The sequence below is a fragment of the Thunnus albacares genome, chromosome 13 (assembly GCF_914725855.1).
Source record: "Thunnus albacares chromosome 13, fThuAlb1.1, whole genome shotgun sequence".
In the NCBI taxonomy this organism is placed as follows: domain Eukaryota; kingdom Metazoa; phylum Chordata; class Actinopteri; order Scombriformes; family Scombridae; genus Thunnus; species Thunnus albacares.
This window is the reverse complement of record NC_058118.1, coordinates 8,095,631-8,121,914: the sequence shown is the minus strand read 5'-3', so window position 1 is coordinate 8,121,914 and position 26,284 is coordinate 8,095,631. Positions and strand designations below refer to the sequence as shown.

At 40.4% G+C, this 26,284-nt stretch overlaps 1 protein-coding gene across 3 annotated transcripts in view; it reads right to left on the bottom strand.

Annotated features, from left to right (window-relative positions):
- gabrb4 (gamma-aminobutyric acid type A receptor subunit beta4) overlaps positions 1–26,284 on the bottom strand; it is an 84,350-nt gene that overhangs the window by 43,446 nt on the left and 14,620 nt on the right. For 2 of the 3 annotated variants that reach the window (XM_044371077.1, XM_044371078.1), the window contains one exon: positions 5,913–6,007. In XM_044371077.1, the coding sequence (XP_044227012.1) occupies positions 5,913–5,985 (73 nt within the window). In that variant the 5' untranslated portion in view covers positions 5,986–6,007. Of the gene's footprint in view, positions 1–5,912; positions 6,008–7,996; positions 9,109–26,284 lie in introns of those variants that run through there. The other variant, XM_044371076.1, reaches the window with a different exon arrangement.

The window sequence follows — 26,284 nt, the reverse complement described above, 5'->3', positions numbered from 1 at the left end:
TCGCTGCCTGCTCCACCATTCTGTACACCTGTCAATGAAACAAACAGAAAATAAAAAGTGCCATTTCACCGATTGTGTTACACAGCGAGGTTCTCCAACAGCTGAACAGCTGTCATTATGCGCGACCATTACACGCGGCTGTGCAGCTCTTTATTGCATCCATATCATTAATTCATCACATGGACCGTAATCCATTGTCGGCAGTGATATCTCAGAAATTAAATCAATGATTAGTTTGTAGCTCTCATATCTAAACTGATTTTACAAGGTGACAAAACTAATGATAAAATAAAAAGAATATTAACAGCAAAATAAAATGTTGACTCCTATGTAAGTTAAAATAAGGATCAAATTAATCACACAAAAGTCCCTATCTCAGTCTCTCCTAAACACTCCACAAGTTTCTCTCCACAAGTTCACTGACACTCCCAAACTAGGCCATTGTGCAATGTAGCCTATTATCCCATTCATCCTCACACCCTGTAACACATCCACTTGAATCATCTGCCTAACCAGCTAACACACCATCAACTTGATCAAACTACTTAAAACTGCACACACTTTTCTGTGCTTTTGAACCAGCTTTACTGAGACTAACCCCACATCAAATTTTTCATCTAAAGCCATGTCAAATTTGTAATTCATACTTCCTAAACAGTGTTTGCCCATCTGCTAAAGCTAGGAATTGGGTTTTTATTTTACTAGCCTACAAAAGCCATTGATGAGTGAAAATGTGTAATAAACAGAAACTGGAACTGAAATGTGTTTGGCCCTTATTTTGATAGGATTAAATAGGGATGGATAAAACAAATCGATACTGAGGTAGCAGGCATGCAGGTACTGGGGACAGACACTGCTGAGATGCCACTGGCCACTTTCCAAACATTAAACATGTTCAATGCAGATAAGACCTGACATAAGGTGTATTCAGGTAAATGTGACTTGAGTCCCAGCTGAAAGCTACTTGAGCACATTTTGAATTGATATCTGCCCTAAACAGTGACCAACACATGTTCACAAAGTGATCTAGTGTTGATGCCAAAGCGTAATCCAAACCCTGGTGTCCTTTCTCCTGTCACTGCACAACATTCATTTAAGGAACTGAGTTAAGTAGTAGTAACACTATGCATCAGTTTTAATTTTACACTCTGATATCCCAAATTACTCCCATGCAATGTAAGTAAAGAGAAACCTTTTGTACTAAAGAGGCTTAATCATTCAAACTGGGCAAACATATATAAAAATATGTTTTCTTAGCCAGGTCTGCGATGCTCTGGTTACTTGCTGAACCTAAAACAAAAAAAAGAAAGAAAGAGGTGCACCATTTGTGACTAATGCATTAGTCACAAAAACAATCGGTATGGTTTTTACACAATAACAATAAAAACTATAATTGCAATTGCACTGCAAAATCCTGAATAATGGGATAGCTGAGAAAGCAAGTGAAAAGAGGTTCTAAAGCCTGCCAATTGGGATTTATTGACCATGTTGGAACTTTGTTTCTTGAACTCCAGTTTGGCTCCCAGATCAATGGGGAGAAGAGGGCAGGGTCTGAATGGAGTGACTGCAAAGTGGGCTTTTCATCTGGATATTCTGGAGGTACTGTACAGCAAGCACACACTCCGTACAATCCTACGGCATCACTCTTGGCAACCTCTTTCTGAGTATTCAAACCGCAGCCTTTTTCCATCAATGTACACCTCTAAGCTAGTTTTTATTTCAATTCTTGGTTGTTTGTTAGGAGCCACAGTCAGAGTCCAGCATTGTGCCAAATGAAAACTCTTTGTTCAATCTCCAAGAGCTGAAGGTCGTCTGCAGTTGTGTCATGACAGAAGTAGCTGACTGATGTTGGAAATATCAAGACATGATGGACTACAGCTCCCTGGCCTGAGGGTAAAGCACAGCTACTCTCTGCCTGGGATACTCACTCTTTAAAACTTGCTCTACCTGCTCCAGTGCGTGCAGGCTGCTAGACAATAGCAGGCTATAACCAACAAACCTTTAAGCAAACACCAAAGTAGATATGTTTGTTGAAATCATCCTCAAGTCAACGTAACTCTAAAATTGTTTAAACGTGCCAATAAAGAAGTATAATACAAAAAGAATTCAATCTAGTACCATAAATCAAAACAATTCCTCGTTCATTTCCTAACATTTAGGCTGAGAAGTCAAAATATGATTCCTTTTCTTCTTCTGTTGCAGATAAGAGGCGATTAATGCAAATTTGCCTTTCTTATACTCATAATTATTGCATTGTTTGATTGTTCTTTGTGGACAAGATAAGTGTTTTGAATTGTTGCTTGCATGTATACATTTTTATGTGTGATTTTATAGCAAAGTGATGTATTTTTTCATATCTGCTGGCTGTTTTTTAGTCAACTAGATGTGAATCTGACCTCCCGCATTCTTTGACATTCTAACTGCTGTGTCAACAAAAATGTGCCTCAAAATTTGAGAGGTTCCCTGCAAAATTCAGTTGTTCCTTTGACTTGTAGAAATGGTGAGTTACAACACTGTTGCTGGTGAGGATGACGCGAAAGATGGAAAAACTGTCATTTAGATTAGTTGAAGTTGCTGCAGACTGAAGGCACTATTTGAAATGCCGAACACACAGAGTTGGCATTCGGTAGCACCAACTAGCTACATTAATGGGGCAGAGTAACATGTGTTATAGAAACACTAACTTTGAAACACTGTTTGATGTAACCCAACTGAAAGTGAAAAATCTTAAAATGTGAAATGTTCATTACTGCTGTTGAGCTTCATATGCTTGTTTCAACAGTCAGAGACAAAGCGAATTCCTTTGCTGCTTAATCTCATTTTCTTCCACTGAATCTATGATAACAACTCTGGAATGGCAGCACTCCAAAACACAGAACGAAGACGCAACCTCAACTATAACATATTTTTACAATGGCTAACATCAGGCTAACATATTTTGGCACAAAAGCCTTCATCAGAGCATCTGTTTTTGGCAGAGCACCCAACCAGGGGAAAGGTTATATGAGGAGGCGCACCTGCTATATGTTTTCACTGCTTGCTTTCATTCTCATCAAGCGTGGCGTTGTTGTAGGACTGACAGGCTGCTGCCTGCAGCCTTTTTAAAAAAAGATACTGGTAAATAATGAGCACAATTTAGGTTTTATCCAATAAATATAATAATAAGCAGCCAAATTAGGTCTGCAGAATATAAATGCATGTACTGCTACATGTAGAATTATATTGAAACTAATTCAATATTCTAACCATATAAGCATTACAGAGAAAAAACAGCCAAACTGCCACAGTGAGTTAGGATATGTTAAGTTCTTGAGGCAATGAGCATCATCATGTATTGTGTAATCATTAGGATAACATGACTTTGTTTAATGTAGTCTTGCCTTTTTACACTTAACCTTGCTGAAAAGCATATTCAGATATTCTGTAGGTGAGTCATGACACATTGGGCCTCATGCAAGAACATTTGCGTTTTTTTATCCTAAAACTCTCTTACTTTTCTCTGTGAGATTTGCTCGTATGAGTGTTCCAAGTTGGATTCAACAAACTCTTTTAACTGCCTGAATTTGTCATAAATCGCTTGTTTCAGCCTGATGAATGTCACCTGTTCATGAGGAGTTGCGCATTTGTGAAATATGGTCATTAGCATAATCCATGCCCTTAAAATTGCCATATAAGGCTCCACGTTCCACTCTGTTTGTGGGTGAGTTTCATTCACAAAAGTTCCAAAAGAGTAAAAACCCAGCGTAGCATCAAGTCCTGCTTTCAGAACTAAGAAGACAAACACGTAACAAAATTAGGAGTGTAGGGGACCCAAAACAATTAGAAAACATGAATCCAGCTGCCGATGATGTGTCATCAGAGCAGTGATGTACTTTGACAAAAATGAAGAGGGAATGCTTTGACATGAATTTAGATGCTAAAAAACATCTTTCTAAAGGAAAGCGCACCATGGTGGGAGGCGGTCAAGGTATGTGACAGTCACAGAGATATTAGAGGAGAGAATATTATGGTCTATGGGTGATGTCACACTGTCAGCTACAGCACAAGATGATTCTGGACAGAAAGCTGCAGAGAGACACAGAGGCAGCTGTCAGAGTGAGAGAAGTTTCCAACAATTACTGAAATGCAGAAGTTGCTGTGCCAAAATATGGCCATAAAAATCATAAAATCTAAAAACCCTTTTAGTAAATTGGCAGCCATGATAATGAAAATATGGTAAACATTAGTTTTTGTTAATTTCAGTGTCATATTTAAACTTCAAATTAATCCAGATAAGGGCATTATAACTGTAAGTCAAACAAGTGTTTCTCCCTGTGAAGAAAGGCAGAGACGATCTATTCATGACACGTACGACAGGTCTGGACCACTCGTAAATTTTGTTCGTTCCTAAGAGAAAATTGATGAATGCCATAAATGTTCTTAAATCACTCGTATGTGCATCTTAAGAATAAATCTATTCCTACAAGTGGCTCTTGCATGAGGCCCTTTCTGTCTACCTACCTTTCATTAAAGTTCATTTTTTAAAATAAGTTGAATATCACATTTATCATTTCTGACTTTATTAAATTGTACACACAATCCATCCTTGCACTCAATCTTATACTTGGAAGCACAAAGTAGTGATATGAATGTCGTTTTTTTGTGGACAGACTTGTGATCTGACCACAATTGATAAACAGAAGAGCTGATAAACTAATATTGGAGATTTAAAGTGATTGTGACTAAACATGAGATGATCGTTCATTTTATAAGCATGGAGTTTTTCAGCATGTTGATATGTTGTCAGATACTGTAGATTTTTGGCTGTGCAACACTGGAGCTGGGACAAATTTAAGTGGCAACAGACTATTGTGTGTCCCGGCACTCGTTAAATTAACATCACACTCCATTAACATGTCCTGGTAATGAAAAGCCTCCTTTGCTCTTTGTTTTTCAGGCAGGAACTGCAATAAGTGGTCATAGGCTTTTCTGAACACGAAAGTTTTTGAATACATGTGTACAGCAGGAAAAATGAAGCTGGTGCTAAAATGAATGGGTAAAATCATAAATTCTGTATAGGTTTTGACATTAGAGCCATCATTATGACTGCCAGTCGGTGCTGAGTTATGACGTCATCAGTTACACAGGCCAGGCCCTAGATACTAATGTCAAGACAATGAAAACCTCTTTAAATTCATCCCATCCTTTCATACACTGTAGGAACAGGTACCACACTTAATCTGCAAAATCTGTTTTTTCTCCCCAAATTTCTCTTAACTTTTCATTTTATGTTAAAGTACACCAGTAACTAGCTAAACCATTAGCAAAAGCCTAGCATGCAATCCCAATATCTGACTATTTTTATACTTCTTAACGTCTATTGTGGTTAAATAGTTTCGTAAAACAATCAACCCAAATGACATACTCTAATGACTTGCCCCCCACGCCTTCTTTTTCTGCAATTATCAAAATAACCATTATTCTAATGAGCGGATGTAAAAGATGCACAATTTCCGATAAAAGTTAATGGGCCAAAAGTGTTTCCCTGATCTGCAAATCAAACACCCAGCAACACTGCTATATACTGTGATATAGAGAGGCCATAAAACATCTCTAATCAGTAATATATTAAAAATCAATACATTTGATATCCCTGATTTAAAAGACAAAAAACAAAAAAAAAACACGTTTGACTGCTCTTCTCCATGTGTCCCCTATTTGTCCAGGAGCAGCCATCTTCGATATGTGAATAGATGCATAGTAATGACACGGTAGTCACTTCAAAGCTGTTCCCTATATTTCGCCACAAGCCAACTCTTCAACAGATTTCAGAAGAATGACTTGGAAATATCCTTGTGTACAAAGTTTGACTTGTCAATACCCTCGACAGCAGAGCTTGAGCCCCTAAAAACAGATGGCTCCACAACACGTACCTCCAAAATCAGGTCTTAAACGGATGTCATATCCCTTCAGCAACTTGTCCACGGTGGTCTTGGCCACAGACATTCCAGTGCTTCCAGTGGAGGAGCTGAGGGCAGAAACCACAAATGTAAGAGAGAGAGGGGTAGGGGTGGGGAGCAGCAAAAACACTGTCTGATACTTTTGTCAGGGATATTTTGTTTCTCTACAGCGCACCTACTGTAAAATGAAGCCTGAGAATGACTGTACATACTCTCTGTTCTCAGCATTAATGACATGCACACCATCTTTACATCAACGTGGAAACTTTGACAAGGGGGAAATAAATTAAGAACCCTGCTCCTTCTGAAGTAAATATTAATATATTTCATCAAATTTTGTTTGGTTCATTCTTAATATTAGTCAGCTACATTTTCACATTCTTGGCTGTCATCACATTTAAATTTAAATTAAAACTAGACATTCATATTGCAAAGATTTAAGTCACAGCTAGCAGCTGTTACTGACATTTTTTGTGTGTTGTAGTCAGTTATCAGAGCTGACAGTCAGATATATTGTCCTGACATTCTACATAGTATTAAAAGCATGCTCAGCATACTGTTGTGTTGTCGATCTCTTATGGAGTATTGTAGAAGGTTCAAAATGTGCCTTGTGTATGAATTTTCCCCTCAACCTACAGTATTTTCATCTAAACAGTTGAGGAAGTGTGATGATGATAATGATGCATCTGTCGAGCATTTTATTCATGTCAGCCCTCCAAAACAGAGGCATTAAAACTGACAGTGTCATAGTTTCTTTGGCTCACCTATGCCCAGTCTTATTCATAGAGATGTATTTAAATAAGCTCAGGATGATGCTGTCAGAGGCACAGGCCTCCTCTGTCTGAGCCTGAAGACAGACTATCCCCAGGAGGAATGTATAGTCTGCACTAGTCTGACTGACACCTATAACATTGGTGCCATGACCTGCATCACCTGGCCTAGACCAGCACTCCAGCTGAGGTTGGTTGTTACAGGGGGAGGGTGTGGAATGAAACGTAGGGAGAATGAGGAGAGGAAGTGGGTTAAAATTGCTCCCCTAGGAGCACTAGCCCCTGGCTCAGTCAGGGAAGCACTGTTCAATTAGCTCATAGGCAGTGCAGCTGTTCATCAAGCTGGCCAGCTACCGGACTTGTGGGTTTGACACCTGAGAGCATCATTATGAGGGAATATGAATGACATCTGAAACGCATACTGTAGCTACAAAATTACGCACCTTTCCTTTGTTATTCAGGGTTATTATAATGGAGTCAAAATGTCAAAAAGTGCGAGCCTGTCCTCCTCGAGCACCTACATCTCATAAGTAAGGCTGTGGGTTACTGCAGACAAGGAAAAGGAGCAGGCCACAAGGGATATATCAGTGCCTTTAACAACGAAACAGCAAAGGAATTGATCAGGAGATTGTGTCTGTGATGGTTTTGTGCAGTGATTCATACTGTAAACATTATACAGCCTATAGAGGAGAAGCTATTAATTGAAATCTTATACACTGCCTCCTATCTTGAGCGCATCAGCAGCTGATGACCTGCTGAGATTATTTTTCGATCTTGACTGATTTGGTTCCGGTCAATAAAAGGGGCAATTAAGATGATTACAGGAATAGCTTATGTATTGAGATGGAAAAAAAAAAAAAAGTAGGCTTGCAGGCCAAGTGGCTCTGGCACTGTAGACTCATACATGAACCATAGCGTAATCAATCGATCGTCGGCTGATTGATCCTATCATCTAATCATCAGCTGAGCCGACATGGAGCCTACTGAGGGCTGTCATTTTAAGTAGGATCACACTGAAAGTCGCCCTATCCAACACACACATATGTATATCCCCATTTTGATATCGGGAGTAGGTTACGTTTCACAATAGGCTTGATATTGTGCACGCGCATGTTTTTACGCTCGCGCGCGCCACAGCTCCGTCTAATAGAGCATATATCGGCAGCAATGCCCCTAATAAGTAGGCCTGGGTACCCCCGTTAATGCGATTTGCCACATCTCAGCCTTTTATTGACCGGTAATCACGTCTATTGGTGTGAAAGGTTTTTCCAAGCGACGTTTCCTTACCTTTGAACAAAGCATGCAAAGGACAAAGCCGCCAGAGCAGAGAAAATTCCACATAATTTATCTTCTTGACGACCCAACATCTCCACAAATCCTTATTTATAGTTTCTATAATCCAACCAGTCCAGTGGTCCTCCCGAAAAAGCACAAAGTAAAAACTGGCAATCCAAAAAGAACTGCCTTTTAAAAATGTCGAATAAACTAGCCTACATCTACGCATGCGACGTCTTCATTAAAGTAGGCTTCTCGATTTTTAAAAATCTCGTAATTGGCCCCCGCTGTTTTCCCAAGCTATGGAAATCCGTGCAGGTCACAGAGCCCCTCGACCAACACCAGAAGATCAGACATCTTGCTCAAAAAAACAGCATACACAATACTTTTAAAAGTGATGACAAGTATTCTTCCCCTTAAAAAAACAAACACTGGCATGAATGACTGAGCAGCAACCTCTTGATGATCAAATTGGTGGATGAAATTTCCCAGTCCAAATCTGCAGAAGAGGCATGGTTCCAGCGATGCTCTGGCGCCAGACTATTCCACAACGTGCTGTTGTTAAAAGATAGGCCTATTTGTTTGAGCTGGGAACGCTGGTCGGCTGAAGGGAGCGGTGGGTTTAAAAAAAAAAGAAAAATGAAATCTTCATTCCCTTTTTTTTTCCTCCCGTTGCTGCTGCTGATGATGTAGATCAGCGCAAAGTCACTGAGGGGAAAATGCACATTGAAAAAGCACTGGGTAATATCTGATGCAGACGTCAGAGCAGGCTATATCACTCCTCTGGTGAAAAAAAATAGATGCCGAGAAATATGGATGGCCCCTGATACGCCAATGCATGTAGCTATCACAACGCCGGATTTCATATCAAAGATGCAAACCTATTTGAAAAGTCCACTTGCCTCCGCTGTCCAACGTTAAATGGCGTTTGAACACGTTAATAAGGTCCGCTCCTCTTCTCCTCGAAACACTGCTCAGATGACAGAGATTCAACAGTCCAAAGAGACATGATGAGCGAAGCTTGTCTCTTGTTTCCTTTCAAATTTTTAAAGTTCTTAGTTGAAATTAAAATAATGTCCTATTGCTGGGGGGAGGGGGAGAAGGGGGGGACACCTAAGGTGAATTCCTTAGCGACAGCCTGTTCATGCGCTGAATTGTCTGTCTATTCTCTCTGAAACCTATTAGGATGCTGTGAGTGTGTGCCGGTGCGTTTTCATGCATTTCTTCCACTTTGCCACAATTTTGAAACACACACACACACACACACACACAGAGTGAGAGAGAGAAAAACGCACGCACCCACACACATTTCAACATATAGTCACACATGCGCGCACACAAGAACACGCACAATCTTTTTTTCTTTCTTTTATTTAATTCCTCTTCTCAAACAGGGACTCGCTTTTGTGTTTGAAACATCCTTACTGGAAATCGCTAACACGCGCACATCACAATTCAAGAATCACACGAGCTTGTGTTTTATACAGAGGAGGAGGTTTTCTTCAGGGATCGCTGTGCTGTCCAGTTGCTAAGCAACCCAGCCAGCACTGATGCAGTTGTGGTGATTCGAAGGCTATGCGCAAAGGCTCATTTAAAGGAGTAGACCCGATGCTGTCACCACCGTGGTGTCAGTGGGACAAAAGCAGACAGCAACTGATGTACCATGGAGCCATTTCTGTTATGTTAAACGGGGGGAAAACGCCATTTACTATAATACATGTGGAAGAAATGTGGCGTGGCAGGGATATCACTCTACTTTTGCTTCATCATCACAGTCCTCCTCCTCACCATCATCCTCCTCACCATCATTGTCAGGGCCACAAGCACTGTGACAAATAACCGAGTCAATCAGTCTATATAGCCTTTCATAGTTTTTTTTTTCTTTTTAGTTTTGAAACATGTTATACCCAACAGGCATCTGTTGCTATTACTGAATTTTCTCTGCTGTGCTCCATACACAGAAATAAGGATTTTTTAAAAAAATTGTCCCACCCATAGGTGATGTCACAGCATTGAACACAAATGATATGAATTGGCAAAGAAGGAAAAATTACAGTTTGGGTGGATTTTGGACAATAATGTCATCCTTTAATGTAAAAAGTAAATTAATTGTGTGTTTGTTTTGTGCTCTAGCTTTGGGAGAGACGTGGTTCATGCTCTTAATAAGTGGACTGACTTCAATACCTCAATCGTACGACTGACATAATGTGGAAATTATAAATAGAGTGCCATTCCAGCTACATATTGTACATCAAAGGGCAACGCCATGATTGACCATGACCTGGCACTGAAGGGTGGGCAATTAACATAACATGATCTTCAAGACTTAGCCTGGCTTGCTCAGCTCCTCCTGAATGATGCTAAACTAGACCAATGACTGTTAATCTGTTGCAAAGTATAAACTCAATCAGTAAACTGTGTGTGAAAATTCATTTGTGACATTGGAAAGAATAGTTAAGAAAGCTAGTTAATGGACTTTGAGTTAAGATTATATATTTATTTGTTTATTTATTTATTTTGTTTGTTTATTTTTTGTCAAACTAAATCAGTGAAGCACTTTAAAGTTTGTTCCAAATACTTTATCTGATATTCAAATAATACCTTCACTGAATGGTCTACTTCCTGAGTGATAGTTAAAATCCGGTTTGTTACAACCACAATCAGCCAATGCAAAGAGGTTTTCTCTGCAGCAAAGTGTAAAAGGGGGGTTCAGAGAGAGTACGGTATCCTTGTCGAAAACTTTGTCTGAAAGTTTATTTATCTTTGACCACTAAAGAAATCATCTTTTGTGGTCAGAGACAATTTAGAGTGGTTTAAAAGATACTTAGAAACAGTGAATCATTAAATATTGGAATACATTAGTCATATATACCATAGATTTATAAGGCATGCAATGAATAGTTTATAACACAGTATATTAAAGTGTTTATTAATGTACAGTATTTGTCAACAATTGTAACTTCTCGCATGAGGACATATTTTATATTATTAGCTGTGTTTTACCTCAACATATTAGTGTCACTATTCCTGCCTCAGTCCTGTGTCTCCCTATCTGTTGCCATGTCCCCAGTGGCTCTCTCCTCTCACCCCCTGTGTGTGTGATTGTGTGAGTGGAGACAGGTGTGCTGGAGTCAGAGCAGAGCCCCACCAGCTGCAACCTGTTCCATAATCAAGACCTCTACGTATACTCAGCCCTGCCAGATTGTAGCCTCTACTCAGCCAGTCTATGCTTCAAGCCATTTCTCCTGCATTTATCAGTTTTCTTGTTGTTGCCTCTTTTCCCTAGCCTGTCCTTGTCTCCTGTTCCCTGCAGTCTTGTCAGCCCTGCTTCCCTGCCCTGGACCCATACCCAGCTTCCACTGATTCTGCTCCCGTTGCCCCAGCCTGCCTCAGCCCCAGGTTCCCAGCTACCAGCCAAAGCCACCATCTAGGGGGTATCTGACTTGCTAGCCATCAGCCTTTTTCTCAGCCTGCTAGCTTTGGACATGCTAGCCATCAGCCTGTCTCCCAGTCTGCTAGCTTTGGGCCTGCTTGTCACCAGTCTGTCTACAAGTCTGCTAGCCTCCAGTCTACCTCAGCCCCCGAGTCGACTAGCCTCCTCCCTGTTCCTGCCCCTGAAGACCCCCAGCAGTCCCCCTTCTATGGATCTCACCTTGCCATTTTCCCTGGGTACCCTCGTTTGGGACCCTCCAGAAGAAAGTGTGGTCCCAAGGCTGTCGGTTTTCTCTGTTGCCCAGCTCCTCCATTGCCCAGTGCCACTACTGAGGCCCAGCTTGTTCAAGTTCCTGAGCCATCAGGCCCCTGCCAATGCTCAGCCTGTTCCAGTTCCCAAGTCGTCAGCCACCCCTGCCGACACCCTGCCAGACCTCCAGCCGTCGGCCACATCTGCCAACACCCCGCCAAACCCTCAGCAGTTGGCCACACCTGCCAACGTCCTGCCATACCTCCAGCAGTCAGCCTTCTCCACTGACCTCCAGTCTCTTGGCTGACCTAAGTAGTTTCGCTGATGCCTTGGCTCTCAAGGTCTCTGCCTTGAGCATGTCTGTTGACCTCTAGAGTGGCCCTGCCTACGTCGTCAACCTCCAGAGTGGCTCTGCCCACCTGTCCTGATGTCTGGTCAAGCTCCTGAGCGGTCTCGCTCATCTGTCCTGCCATCTGGTTGACCTCTTTAGCATTCCCGCACATCTGTCCTGGCATCTGGTCTACCTCCAGAGCAACTCCACCCATCTGTCCTGCCTTCCGGTCGACCTCCCAAGCGACTCTGCCCATCTACCCTGTCTTCCAGTCATGGTTTCCAGCCCCTGGACCATCCGCCTGAGGGTCCATGCTCTGCCCCTGTTCTGTCCTTGGGCCGTCCACCTGAGGTCTCCTGCCCTGCTCATCTCCAGTGTCCAAGTCATCCATCGCATCGGTTGTGCTCCCTGGATCTTGCCACCAGACCCCTTCCACCTGCCCTGCTCTGTGAACCCTCTTCGTTTCTCCCTTTTGACCAGCCTGGAGGGATGTCTGGGAGCCGTCCCTTGAGGGGAGATTACTGTCACAATTTCTGCCTCAGTCCTGTGTCTCCCTATCTGTTGCCACTTCCCCAGTGACTCTCTCCCTCTCTCTCCTTGTGTGTTACTATGTAAGTGGAGACAGGTGTGCTGGAGTCAGAGCAGAGCTCCACCAGCTGCAACCTATTCCATAATCAAGACCTTTACTTGTACTCAGCCGTGCCAGATCCACACTGCCAGATCGTAGCCTCTGCTCAGCCAGTCTATGCTTCAGGCCATTTCTCCTGCATTTATCAGTTTTCTTTGCCTGTTCTCCCTAGCCCGTCCCTGCCTCCTGTTCCCTGCAATCCTGTCTGCTCTGTCTCCAGTCCTTGTCTCCTGTCCCTTTTCTGGTCAGCCCTGCATCCCTGCCCTTGTCCCTCACTCTACCCAGCTTCATTGGATTCCGCTCTGCACCTGCTCCTGTTGCCCCATCCTACCTCAGCTCCAAGTTCCAAGCTCCAGTTTCTCAGCTACCAATACTAGTTTCCCTGGTCTGCTTTAATAAATACCCTGCCCTACCATGTCCCTGTCTCCTTGCCTCTGTATGTCTGCACTTGGGTTCACCTGCTCCGCCCCCACGTGACAATTAGTGCCCACAGGAAGAGTTTACTACATTAGTAAACAATTATATCTGCTTGCAAGTACATTATAGTGTGTTATACATCATTTATGACATGTTTATATACTTCTTATAAATGTTAACCAAGTGACGTTAAAGTGTTATCATATCATTTTATTGAGAAGCTATGTCTTTGTTGAGCGTGATCGTAATCACCAACAAGTCAGTACTGCAATACTGAATAAACTGATAATTGTCTTCACATTCAAAAAGCTCAGGTATTTTGCAAAACATTATATTCACAAATTCTGAAATTCATATGCTTTTTTTCAACATGAATAAATATGCTGAGCATATTTAAATTAATTTCTGTCAGTTTTTCTTGTTTCTGAAAAGTAAACCTTGTAAATCTACTGTAGTGATCCATTTGCAACCAAAAGAGGTTCAGTTGTCAAAGGTGGGAGTGTAGCAGAGCAGCATTTATAACAACCCCAGATCTTAAATGTATCTGTATCTAACCCTACATGAAGATTTGCTTTTGCCTTACTAATGCAAGATTGTTTTTTGAAATGGGATTCAGTGATTTCAATGCAAATTATTCACTTGGCTTGACGTATTCCCATTTTTCGTGAATAGGTGCCAAGACAAAACTCATGTGTTCTGGATATTTTCTGAAAAAACAGGCTTACAGGCTTGTGCATACATGTATTGTTTGAAGGTAGTCCATCTCCCATAGGTTATACTGGTGAGAGCCAGGACAGAGCAGTGTCAGTACATAATGGAGAGTAATATGGAGTTGGAACCTGTGTGACAGCACACTAGATGGTTCCCTTCAGTCTCTGGGCATGCTCAGGCTGCGCTTTCCTCTGTAGTCACTCTCACTCATAATAGTGCTTCCATTCACAGCATTCCTTGATTAGTGCAATTAACTATAATTGGCATCTCTGACAAGGAGATCCAAGCCCCTGAGATGTGCATGTACCATGCTCTTTTTTGCTCCATTCATATGTTGCATAACACATGTGAGTTACTGGGTCACCCTTGCTCCTCTGATATAAATAGTATCACATGGTTAATGCATTGGTGCCTTCCAGTCACTCGCTTTTCCTCTTGCTGTTCATATCTGTCAAACACCCCAATCGACTCCAAGTAATAGATGATATATTTCACTGAGGTGTTTAGAGATGTTTCACCATGTTTCATCCTTTCTTCTTGCAACTTCACCATCAATCTGGGACATAAGTGAGTATGTATGTATTATGAAAGGCAGCGACTTAATGTGGGGTTCAATTAACATTAATGTGGTGTGGGATTTTGTGCTCTGAATGATTAGAGAACACAGTCAAGGTTACTCGTGAAACTGTTAAGTTTCATGTAGTTTGTGATGATGGAGGTGAGATGACATCTTGAGTTCATGCCCCCCCTTCAAAATTGGTCAAACCAGAGGGGAAAAAAATGCATCAAAACTGAGAAAAGATACCAGAAGGGAAACCAAAACGTATGCAATAAGTCACACAAGTCTCCTTCACACACTCCAGTCTTGCTGCGTCCTAAGATCCACAGGTGTTTTCAGTTCTGTCAATGATCCTGGCCACACACGAGCCAAACTGACCTGCTGACTTGTGACTTCATTAATATTGACTTATAAAATCCCTGTAAAGTCAGAGTGGAATTAAAACATGTGATCTATGTGAGCATTGTGCCAAGATCTGTAAACAGGAGTTTGACAGTAGGTGAATCAGCTTTAATCTGTTTCAGGCTGAAGGTGTACTATACTGCATGACTCTGCTTCATGATTATCCACTGTTCACCGTGGTATCTTACACTATGATCACACACAGTGGGTCAAAGCAGCGCTGCGAGAGCTCACCTCCTCGCTGTGCAGCCGTGCACCTGACAAGCTTTGAGAAAATGAAGGTTCAACTTCAATGTACAACACGCCACTCATTGACCGCGGTGATGAGATTGGAGGCTTTGAAAGCACACGGCACATGGCTCTGAAGACTACCTCGAAGCAGGCTACCAGGCAATTGTTGCTATGCTACCGTAGAAAGCCCAATCAAAGTGCAGCATGTTGCTCGTTGAAGCTGAACTGCACCACAATGTTCCAAATACTTGTGAGGAGTGCTGTTTACACTCAGACCACAGAAAGCACAAAGGAAAGTAGGAAAATGCTTGCTAATTCTTCTGCTTTGTCCACCTCAGGTATGTGCAGAGAGCAAAAAAAATCATGTAAACAGCCAGACTGATGTATCACATGAATAATATCTGCTACTGATCATTATCCATTTACTATATATACTACTGGATGCCTGATGGAAATTCTGTTTCAGATTGGCATGAATGATGTCCACTGACATCCATTCATGACTATTAAACATCATATAACATCATAAAAATGAAAGACATTCAGCTTCAGCATTTACTACATGGTTTCATGCTCGATTGTTCAGTTCTGATGTTAGATCGCTCACAGCAATATACCAATGTTCCAACATAATTGGGAATTAATGAACATGTCCTGATTGACCATAAACATGAAAGTCATGGCCCTTGAAGAAAATCTGAAAAAAAAGATCAATAATGATGGCATGAGGTGCTTGTCCTCAGGGGGCCTGAATAATACTAATCAGACTAAGCAGAGGCAAGATGTGTCAAAGCACCCTCTGTAAAATAATTCTCTCTTTGTATTTTTGTGCAGTTACATATAATACAGAGCACACAGCCAGCCAGTGGTTTAACACACAGTCTACCTGTTCATCCTTCTAAGTGAGTAAACCAAATGCTTGCCACCCTGCAGGCAGCACACAACTAACTGACCTGAAATGCTCATCTGTCCTCTACACCGGAGGAGTGCACATCTCAAACAGTCACATGGCTCGCCAGCTCCAGAATTAGCATGGGCGAGGCGCAACACTTGATGCTAAATAGCTATTGATGGAGGACAAACACTAATACGAATCTGTAATTCTGTCCCTTTCCTTATTCTGTCCCTTTGCAACTCTCAGCGCATTTCATTTATAGAACATTTGGGGTGGTGCATATTTAACCAGACCCTCATGGCCTTTTATTGATACAATCAAAATGAATAATTAAGTGTTTGTAAAGGTCTGGCATGAGGTTAATCTTCTCAATGGTTTATCAATATCAAAACAGCGCGTCTGAGATGCATACCTTGTCCAGCAAAGTCTTTACTCGGTAACAGCATTACCTCTCTCCCTCTTGAGAGCTTGTGTATGTAAGTGTGCTTGTTTGTCTTTGCATGTGTGAGTAGGTATGCTGTCTGCATGTGTATGTCATATATCCCTCTTCGTTTTTTTATACTCCATCTATCTTTTATATTACGCCGTCTTTCAGCGAGATGGATTTCAGCATGGCATTGATTTATCTTTTATCAAACACAGTCTTACTATTTCTCCCTGTGAGGATGGCTTAAAGCTGCAAGGTAGAGGCTTCAGTTGTTCCTCTGGCAAAAGGGTAACTCATGCAATGTCCTAATTTGCATTCGGAGAGTCCTCATTTTAGTTTTCCTAAAATTAAAATGTCAAAGCCTGACGCAACACCACTCAGTTGTCTTGATAACACAGAAGCCCAGAATGTCAACACCAAAGAAAACATGGATTCACCACTATATGCCAAAAATATGTAGCATTTCATAAATAGTATCATTTTGTCAAAAATAGCACTGTAGCATCCCTTCTTCTTTTCCTATCTGTATTCTACGTGGGATTTCTACACGGAACTCCTGCGAGAAAGGGTTAATGAATTCCTCACACAGATAGATATTGCCATGGAAACAGCTGCGTGACTGCTTGCAGCTTGTATACACACAGGAGAAAAAAAAACAATGGTGCCAAAGGTATTTTAAAATTCAGCAAGCAGAAGCTTTCCAGTGCACATAGCTGCATTTAATTTTTTTTTTTTTTAACAAGCACAGAGCCACAAAGAGTGAGGAGTAGCCACCTTGCATCCTCACCCGTGGTCCTCCTCCCTCCCTCCCTCCCTCTCCCATCTTTCAAATTCAAAGGAATGTGATTGGCATTGGAGATGCATTTGCAATAGCCATGGAGTTAATGCATTCAAAAATATGAGGTCTGGATGTGGTAGATGGGAAATAATACTCTGCTCTGTCATTTCCTTTGCAATAACAAAGTACACACACAGACACTAAAATACACACACACACACACACACACACACACACACACACACGCTCTAACACAATTCCAGCAGAGAATAATTAATTCACAATATGAAACAGACCTTAGGCAATATGCCTTGCGGTTGAGCTGAAAAAGAAGGCATAGATTGAGGGCCGCGATGCTGCTTACACTCTTAAATATAAAAATGTACAAATACGCAAAACCATGCATGGCTGCACACACACACACACACACACACACACACACACATACATATTGTGCACATGTACATGCAATAATTATTTGTCCCTTAAGATTATACAATCCCGCCCATGATTTCAAAATAGGTGGTACAGTACACTATGTGCTGGTGGGATAACCTAATCCATCTCAGCACAAAAACATGTTCTTTTAGTGCCATTAGCCATCCTCCCAATAGCGAGTCAATAGTCTCTCGCGCTACCCAAATGGACTTTTATGCTTGGGTCTGCAAATATGACTCTATAGGTTGGTTCCTGCAGCATTCATCGCTGGCACTCAGTTGCTGAAGCAAAATAACTGTGTTTAGATTCATAAATATTTTGAGATGCATTGAAAAGCTTTTAAGTCCATAGAGGGGACTTGGCATGGCGATGCAAGGAACTGTACGTGCAGCATACATAGAGCGCAGCGTGTTTAGGTAAACAAACAAACAAATGGAAAAGATAAATAAACAGGGACACACAGTAACGTTAAAAACACAGCTGAGCCTGTTTTGTGACTTGCAGAAATCTACGTGGCCTTCTGTCCATTTTGGAGTAAAAGGTTCTCATGCACTTGAGGTTGTTTTTTTTTTTTTTACTCTCCTCCAATCAGAAAAAAGACCAAGGAATTCTCCCAGGATCTGAACCACATTCCATCAGCATGTGTCTTGTCCATTACGCTGGATGTCGAGTGTGTAGCATGCTCCATTTTTCCAGATACATATACTATATACAGTGATATGGCAACAACATTCTTAATGTACAGAAATGTAACAAAGTGCAGGTTTAAGAGAGTCTGCAATCATACAGTCAGTTGATTGAAATATCTTCTTTTACTTTTGTTTTGTTATATATGTGTTTAGAGTCTCTGCAGAAAAGGAAATTTACTGAAACCCATTTGCAGAAGAGCTAGTAAACTGTGATGCCTCTGCAGTCTGCAATGTTGCTTCTCATATTCTATCCCCGTTTAAATAACAATGCAATAAAAATTAAACATGAAAAGAAATCCAAACAGGCACTGAAGAACACGACCACATCAAGTGTTCACAATCACTTGACAGAAATTAAAAAAAGATATTTTTCAGAAATCAACAAAAACATCGGCTGTAATTAGTCAAGAAATGTCACTGGGGATCAGTCAATTCATAATTAGAGCTCAGACCAGTGCATCGGCCTATTCTATTAAGTTTTTGAGCCACATGCATTCAGGTTAATTAAAAAGAGGTGGACTCCAGCAATCCCCTCATCACACAGCAGGACGAAATGTGGTCAAGTATAATTACACAGCTGTAAGCAGATCATAATTGGATAATATTTTTTTAGTAATTCCTTTTGGGATCCAATCCTCCACTGGGAATTTTTAATTGATGAGATAGCTTCACAGCTGCCAGAAATTACAAGATTAGGTGACTATCATAGCTTATCGCTCAGGCACAGAGAAGTAAGTCATAAAGAAAATTAGTGGGAGGCTCTGTGACTTTGTCAGGCAGGTACGTGAAGTGATATTATCTTATTTGCTAAATGAGCCATGGATGGACACTATCATTTTTTATAGCTTGACATTACACGCCAGGCTTATACAATGACATTAAAAGGTGCATTTTTCAGGCCTTAGAAACATCTTCATGTTTCTAATTATTAACAAAGAAAGATAAGATAAATAAATACTGTTTTTTTATCTAGAGTATACTGTATAATATGAATTTGTTTGGCATTTTCTCCAAAACACATTCTCTACACACACTGCATACTGAGTCAGTGATGTCAGTTCATGAAAAATGGGCTTTTCTGGGGTAGAAAAAGTGGATGATGTGGGCAATCTGAGGGTCAAATTTCAACTTAATTCAGTGGAATAAAATGAAGGGAATGTAGGCATATTACACACACAAATTAGTATTTTGAAGGGATAATTTGTAATTTGTCAGAACATCTTGCTCCTGACACCTGCTGGGCTCACTAACTTGGAGATCTTGCATATTATAGCTTTGTTTTCTCATCCATGACCTGAGCAATTACATGTCTCCCTCCAGATGGCCATGTATGGAGGACATTGCTCTTTAAACATTAAGTAACATATTGATACAGTGGATGCATAATTCAAGTGGTTTGTAAAGTAAAGTTTATATTTTTTACTATTTAGGTTTTAGAATTTTTTGGTGCAAGAGCCAGTAGAACTTTTGAAACTGAATGGAAGTTTCAAACTCCGGAAAATACACGTGACAGAGCAACAATTTTGATTAAAAAGGAAGATCAAACATTGAGTTTGCCTTGTTCATCCTTAAAAAACAGCTATCATACATCATTTAGTGCCTTAATTATGAAACTGACCCCAAAAAAACTTCTTTGATTACTTTAGGTAATAAGAGGCTTGCACAGCTTTAAAAGTTGCTGTGACTTCTCTCATTGTCTTTCAGCACCAACGTTGTCAGGTCACAAGTCCCCATCACCCACACCTCCAGGATAATGACTACCAGCAGTTGTCACTGACATAAACCATGAAGTCACATTTTCTGAGCTCCTAATTACTTCTGAGACACTTGAGCCATTTGGGAGTAGAGTTGCATAAGAAATGTAGGTAATATGCAGTAACACAACGCAAAATGAAAAGGCCCTTTTTTGGTTATGGGACAAAATGGCTTGTGATGCCAGTCGGTCGCTCATAGCACCGTCCTCCATTCTGGCGCAGGTGAAATTGGAAGTAAGTAAGAGAGAAGAAACGTTTTTAGATTCCAATGAACAAGAAGGTTCAGGTCAAAAAAAGGGAGGAAATCTCAGCACCTGGTGACTTGCGTTGATTCATTGGTATTGATCAATAATCCTATCAACCCACTGCAGATATATTATGGTCATTTTGTGCAACGGGGCAGTAAAATCTTACTTATTACCACCTTTACAGTAATGTGGAGCTGTTATTTATTGCAGACATTATTTAGCCTGATATTCGCTTTTGAATCAGCTCCGGTTGTATGCTGACCTTGAGGCTTGAACCACAGTTCTTTCATTATATATATATCTGTACATATGGCACACAATCCCGAATCCTTAAAATGGACGTTTCAGCAAAATTTTATTTTCCAAATTAATAAAGATGAAGAATGCAAATAAAACAGTGACAATGTTCTACCAAAATGAAATGTCACTGAATAGATGGGTTATAATTTCAGTAGGTGTAAAATCCATCAATCTCTTTTTATGTAGCTGGTCTGTAGCATCTGGAGGGAAAAGTGCTGTCTTCATGTTTTTTGAATGTAAGCTGAACTGCAGCAGTCAGTACATTTATTGTATGTTCAGTAAAGGACACCTCTGGTAAATATGTGTGTGCCAACAATACTTTATAACTTTAACGTGTAAGAGAAACCTCATATTCTGAACTGTCACATACTGTTCACTGCACATGAATCAACTATACTCCAAATGTTTTACTGCATGTTTGTTCTGCCATTAATAAAAAAAAGTTTTCTTTGTATTCTTGATTTTTTTTTTCTTTTACTAGAATGATACAGCTCCCAACCTGGGGGGCGGAACCCCCACAAGGGAGCCGTAAGACAAATTTGAGGGGCTGCTAAAGCAGAAAAAACACATCTCTGCTACAGCAAATGTCTTCTAATATCTTCTCTTGTGAATTACTGGATAATTTTACCCATAATAATTTTAAAAAATCATCAAAACTCATCTCACAAATGCAACCTATGATGATGGATGTTTTAAGGAGTTGCAATCCAAAAAGAATGGGAAGCACTGAACTATGAAACACTGGTTGCCCCTGTGGTGTAGTATCCTGACTTTATTCATATGTTGATCAATGAAAAAGTGAGTAATTCTGCTGTTTTATTGAATGGTAATGTACAGCACATGTCATGGTTCAAGGGCATGTCTTCAGACACAGCTGCTTGCTGACCTTCAAACCCTTGCCTAAACCCAGACAGCCAATCTGAGCCAATCTGTCAACATGCTCATTTCTATCAACACATCCAGTTGTGTTGACACGCCCACTGGTTTCTGTCAAAATGGCCATGTTTCAGGGCCGCAGCTGTCTGTAGTGGTGCACAGAGGTTCTGTAGCAAATAAATCCTTGCTTGTCTTTCCTCTCCTAAACAAAGGCACACGCCACACAAATTTTATTGCCCTCTGGATGGCATTGGGAAATCCACCTGAATCTCAAATATCATCTCAGTGGCCTATTCAACTTATCATGTTGCTTCAGTGCTGTTACAGGTGTCAACCCAAGGCTGAAGGTATTAATCACGACAGCCTACAGTACATCCTCTTGCCTTCATATGATTTTATGTGGCCTGGGTGGCTGCTCCACCAGTTCACTTCTACATTTGGCTAGAGGACATCAACATTTTCCTTTCTCAGTTACAATTATTCCTGTTTTTCCTGACTTTGTCAGCAAGCTAAACCCATCCTTAGGTGCCCCCAAGGATGCAGTTAAGCCTTCCTTGGCCCAGGATTTAATCAGATGGAGACTCTGGAGCCATGCAGGCTAACTATTTGCCTCCCCCCCACCCAAGACCAGTAGTAGTAGGCAAACCCACGCTTCTGAAGAAGGTCTTTGTAACTTGTCAGCCACTCAGCTGGACAGATAAATTACTGTGCCCACACACTCAGAGCCAGAGCAATGAGCTTAGCTGCTGCACTCCAGACATGCTACTGTACATTATGTTTCTAGCTGACCTGTACCAAAGGTCGGTCACAGGAGAGGAACACCAAGCCCTGAATGGCCATTGTAATCCAGAACCTGTTTAATATAACTATCATCTTTAATGGGGGAGGGAGTAGGAAAGACAGTGCTCGGCCACTGTGACAGATGGCTTATGTATAATGACCCACAATAACCACCATCATCGTGTCTTGTGGATTCGAGAGTTGTATTCTATATGTACAACGTCCAACATAAATATGAAAGCCCCGGGGCTCCTCTTCCAGGCTGACTGGTAAAAATGAATCCCTATCATTAGGTAGTTGTAACTCCCAGTCCACACAGAGGCAGGCTTTGCAAGTAAGCCTCTGAGCCCTTTCTAGTTACCCATGGTTGCCCACCTGACTACCACAAACATGCATTCACAATGGTTAAGCCTGGAAGTCAGCGATGCCATAGAAAACACAGAGGAACACAGTAGAATCCGTCCATAAACTCTCAGATCTCTCACAAAATCTGATACCGGGGATGCACTAAATAACTGGAGCAAGAACAATGGGAAAGTGTTGGTGCATTTTTACTGAGCTATAACTTAGTTTATTAAGGCAAAAAAAAATCTGAACCAGCTGTAAGAATATTACCACAAAGAACAGAATCTTTTGAATTTGAGGATATGTTGATGTGTTATCCCTGATAGCCAGCAGTTACTCATGCTGGTAAACTCTATACCAACATAACAAAATTAACTGACAGAAAATATCAATTGTAATCACTATTCTATCCTAAAAGTTAACCTTACGTCCATTCAAAATGCTATCCAATAAATAAGTTGTTCAGTCATTAAGTGGTCCAGTCAATAAGTTATAACAAAAGTTTACAAGCTTACTGCTCTTGAATGAAAAAAAGTTTCTGACCAAACATTATTTAAAGGCATACTATGCAGGATTTTCCTTAAAGACAATGACTCAAACAAAAATAATCCCTCTCAATAGTCACTTCTGACCCACTAGGTGTGGGCGTGTTTATTTGTGCTTTAGAACGTAACTGCCATGAAACAATCAGAAAATTATTTTTTATTTATCTGATTCACAGTTTTGTTCTTGCCAGTGCCGCTTGCTCTCTTCATTCACTCTCTAGCTCACTTGGCCGCTACTCTCTCTTTCTTTTGCTAGTTGAGCCGGGGAGGAGGGGCCAACTTTGAATGCTCTGTGTTTGCAATCACCAATGACAAATCCTGTGTCCTCTACCTTTACCAGATCTGGAGTCAAAAATCCTTCTGAATAACATCTTCATATTGAAGGCTATACAACATAGAAGTCATTATTACGCCTTTATGATTACATAGGACAGGGGCACTTTTAGGCATCTACACTCAGGCCCATCTCATAATCTGTATAAATTACACCATTTATCAGCAAGTGCCATTGCTCACATACTGGATGCCACCACCTTAAATCACACAGGTAGTAGACCTCTGTGATGTACTACAGTATGCTGCATCTCTCTCATATTTCAGCCGTGTGATCCCCTCAGTGGCAGGGACGGCACAGGTGTCATTTAAAAAGAGGAAATCCCCCCTGCTGGAGAAACAGGAGATCAGACTAGTTCTCCTGGCAGAGATACAATGCTGGTTTTACAGCAAATATTTTTAGTGCCAATAACATTTTTGTCTAGATGTCTGAATGCATATATCCAAACACAAAAACTGATTTACAGAAATTCAAATCATTAGACATGAAGCATAGTGGTGACAGCAGATGCCTCCTTCACACACTGTGGATGGGTAGTGAACGAGCGGCCGTGGTCAGTGGACCACAGTGCATTCCAAATGAATTATTTGGAAGCTTCTCACCGTCTCTCTTGCTCTAACATGCTTTCATAAGGAAAGGTGTGTTACCTGGCCACCACATTCTGTCATGTTCTGGCAACAGATGTAGCGGAGCACAAATTAACAAACATGCAAGAATACAGTCTTTTCCCATCGCATAAACTATTGACTTAGCTGACTCATATCCCAGAAGTGAGAAATTTACCAGAAGATATCCTCTCTAACCGAGATCCTATAAGCAGAAAAGAGAGCACAACCATGGGTTGTATCACAGTTGTGTAAAGTATTGAACTGACAAATGTTTGTTTGTCCTCTCCAAATACAATGTAATTGTTGTTATGTGGTATTCTCATGCCAGGGTCAAAATGATTGCTGTTAGCCCATGATGTTGCATTCTAATCATCATCCTTTCCCCAGTTAAGGCTGTGTTTGTATGTTGTGAAAACATACTTATAACATATGCAGTTAATGTACTACACAAAAACCTTTGCCCTCACCCATGCTCTCATCAATAACTGTTAGTCTTTGAATCACTTGGTTAATTTTCATGCCAAAAAACATTTAAAAAGTCTCTAATAATGAAGTAAAATGAGCACAAACTTCTCACCGACAGAAGTCCTGAGGGATGAGGGTTCACTGTCCAAAACAGATATGCTGTTTCACACACGACCCAAAAACATACTTTTCTTCTCACTGTGAAGATGTTTCAGGTCATACTTAAGAGCAAGATAATTGATTTGAAGGCAAGGTTTTAGGAGGCAATCATAAAAATAGGTGTTGTGAGACTACATTTTTGGGCATTAGAAGCTACAAAAATGATTCACTATTACATTGCCTTCCTTCTTGTGATTTATTTTACATTGCTTATATGAGCCGTGTAACTATATGATTCAGATCACTATATAAACCAAACCACTAAAGCACATCATCAAATCACAATCCAAGTACCCTGATCCATAAATGATAGGAATTGCGGTGACACAATTGAGGCCAGCATTGTCTTCCCTTTTGAAACAATACTTACTATGCCAAGAGTTCTCATGTTTGACTCTAACATATGCATAGTCATAGTGGCATATTGCCACTTTCAATTCCGTAGTTGACCCTTTTTATAGATTTCATGCTGTCTTCCCTCCCCATTCCTGTAAATTGATAATGAATGGGATGTTGTCACTTTGATTGGCTTGCTAATAGAATTAAGGCATTACTCTGAAATTGCCAACTTTTGCAAGACACATTTTGTTTTGTTGGTCTAGGCTGAGAAAGACACTGTGTGTGACTACAGAGTCTAATCTATAAAGCATTGTTGCTGTTGAGAAATTTCCTCTCTTATAGTACCAGTTAACATAATTTTAAAGTACTGGGAAATTACGACAGCATTTGAAATGCAGGAAAAATAATTTCCATAAGGAGTCATATCACATTTGAGGTTAACTGAGGCATTGTATGTTCTTTGCAATATGTAACAGATGTATGAAATTACCTGAGGCCAATGCCATTTTAGTAGTGAGCAATCAGCAACCACTGTACTGTCCATGCCTCATTGGCCTCACTGATTGTGATGCGATCAATATATGGATAGAATAGTGGAGGGAGAGACTGGGTGTTAAATAGCTTTTATTTTTCTTAAAAACTGTACCATTTGATTGAGTAATGTCAGTAATGATAATAATATACTTATTAATTATTTTATTAATCAGAGCAATCAATATAATAATACATATATTAATTAATTATATGAATTTAATTTTAGGTGTACTTTCAGACTGAGTACATAATCCATCAAGGCTTTGATTAAAATAAAGATTATAATATCTCATCTTGCTGTCTATTAGCTAGTTTATACAGCATTGAAATGCATATAAAACTGTCTGTGAGGTATGTTAACGTTAGCTTTTACTCCCAGTATGCACAGTGTGGTACTCTTTCACCCAAGTCAGATTGTACTTGGTGGAGAGAAGGATACATGATACATGCTAGTGAGAGATTATGTTTTACTAGTTTGTTTTAGTTACATAATGGGTAGTATAAGCCTGAAAATAATGTGACTACAATCCCAATTTAGAATTCCTTTAAAAATATAAAGTCAAGACTGACCCTATGTTTAAAATGTTCCTTAGTTGATATAAGTTCAAATCAGGATAACAATCAGGATTACCAATTTTGTTACCAATTTTGAAAATAATGACTAATTATTACTACTACTTAGTAGATAATTTTATGTGGTTAATAAATAAGTATCAGGATTGACATATATTGTGAGGTGAAAGATAAATATTGTGCAGATGGGGCATGCATTTTAACAGGGGCATGCATTTTAACAGCAAACAAAACAAAGTAAATGTTCCGCTT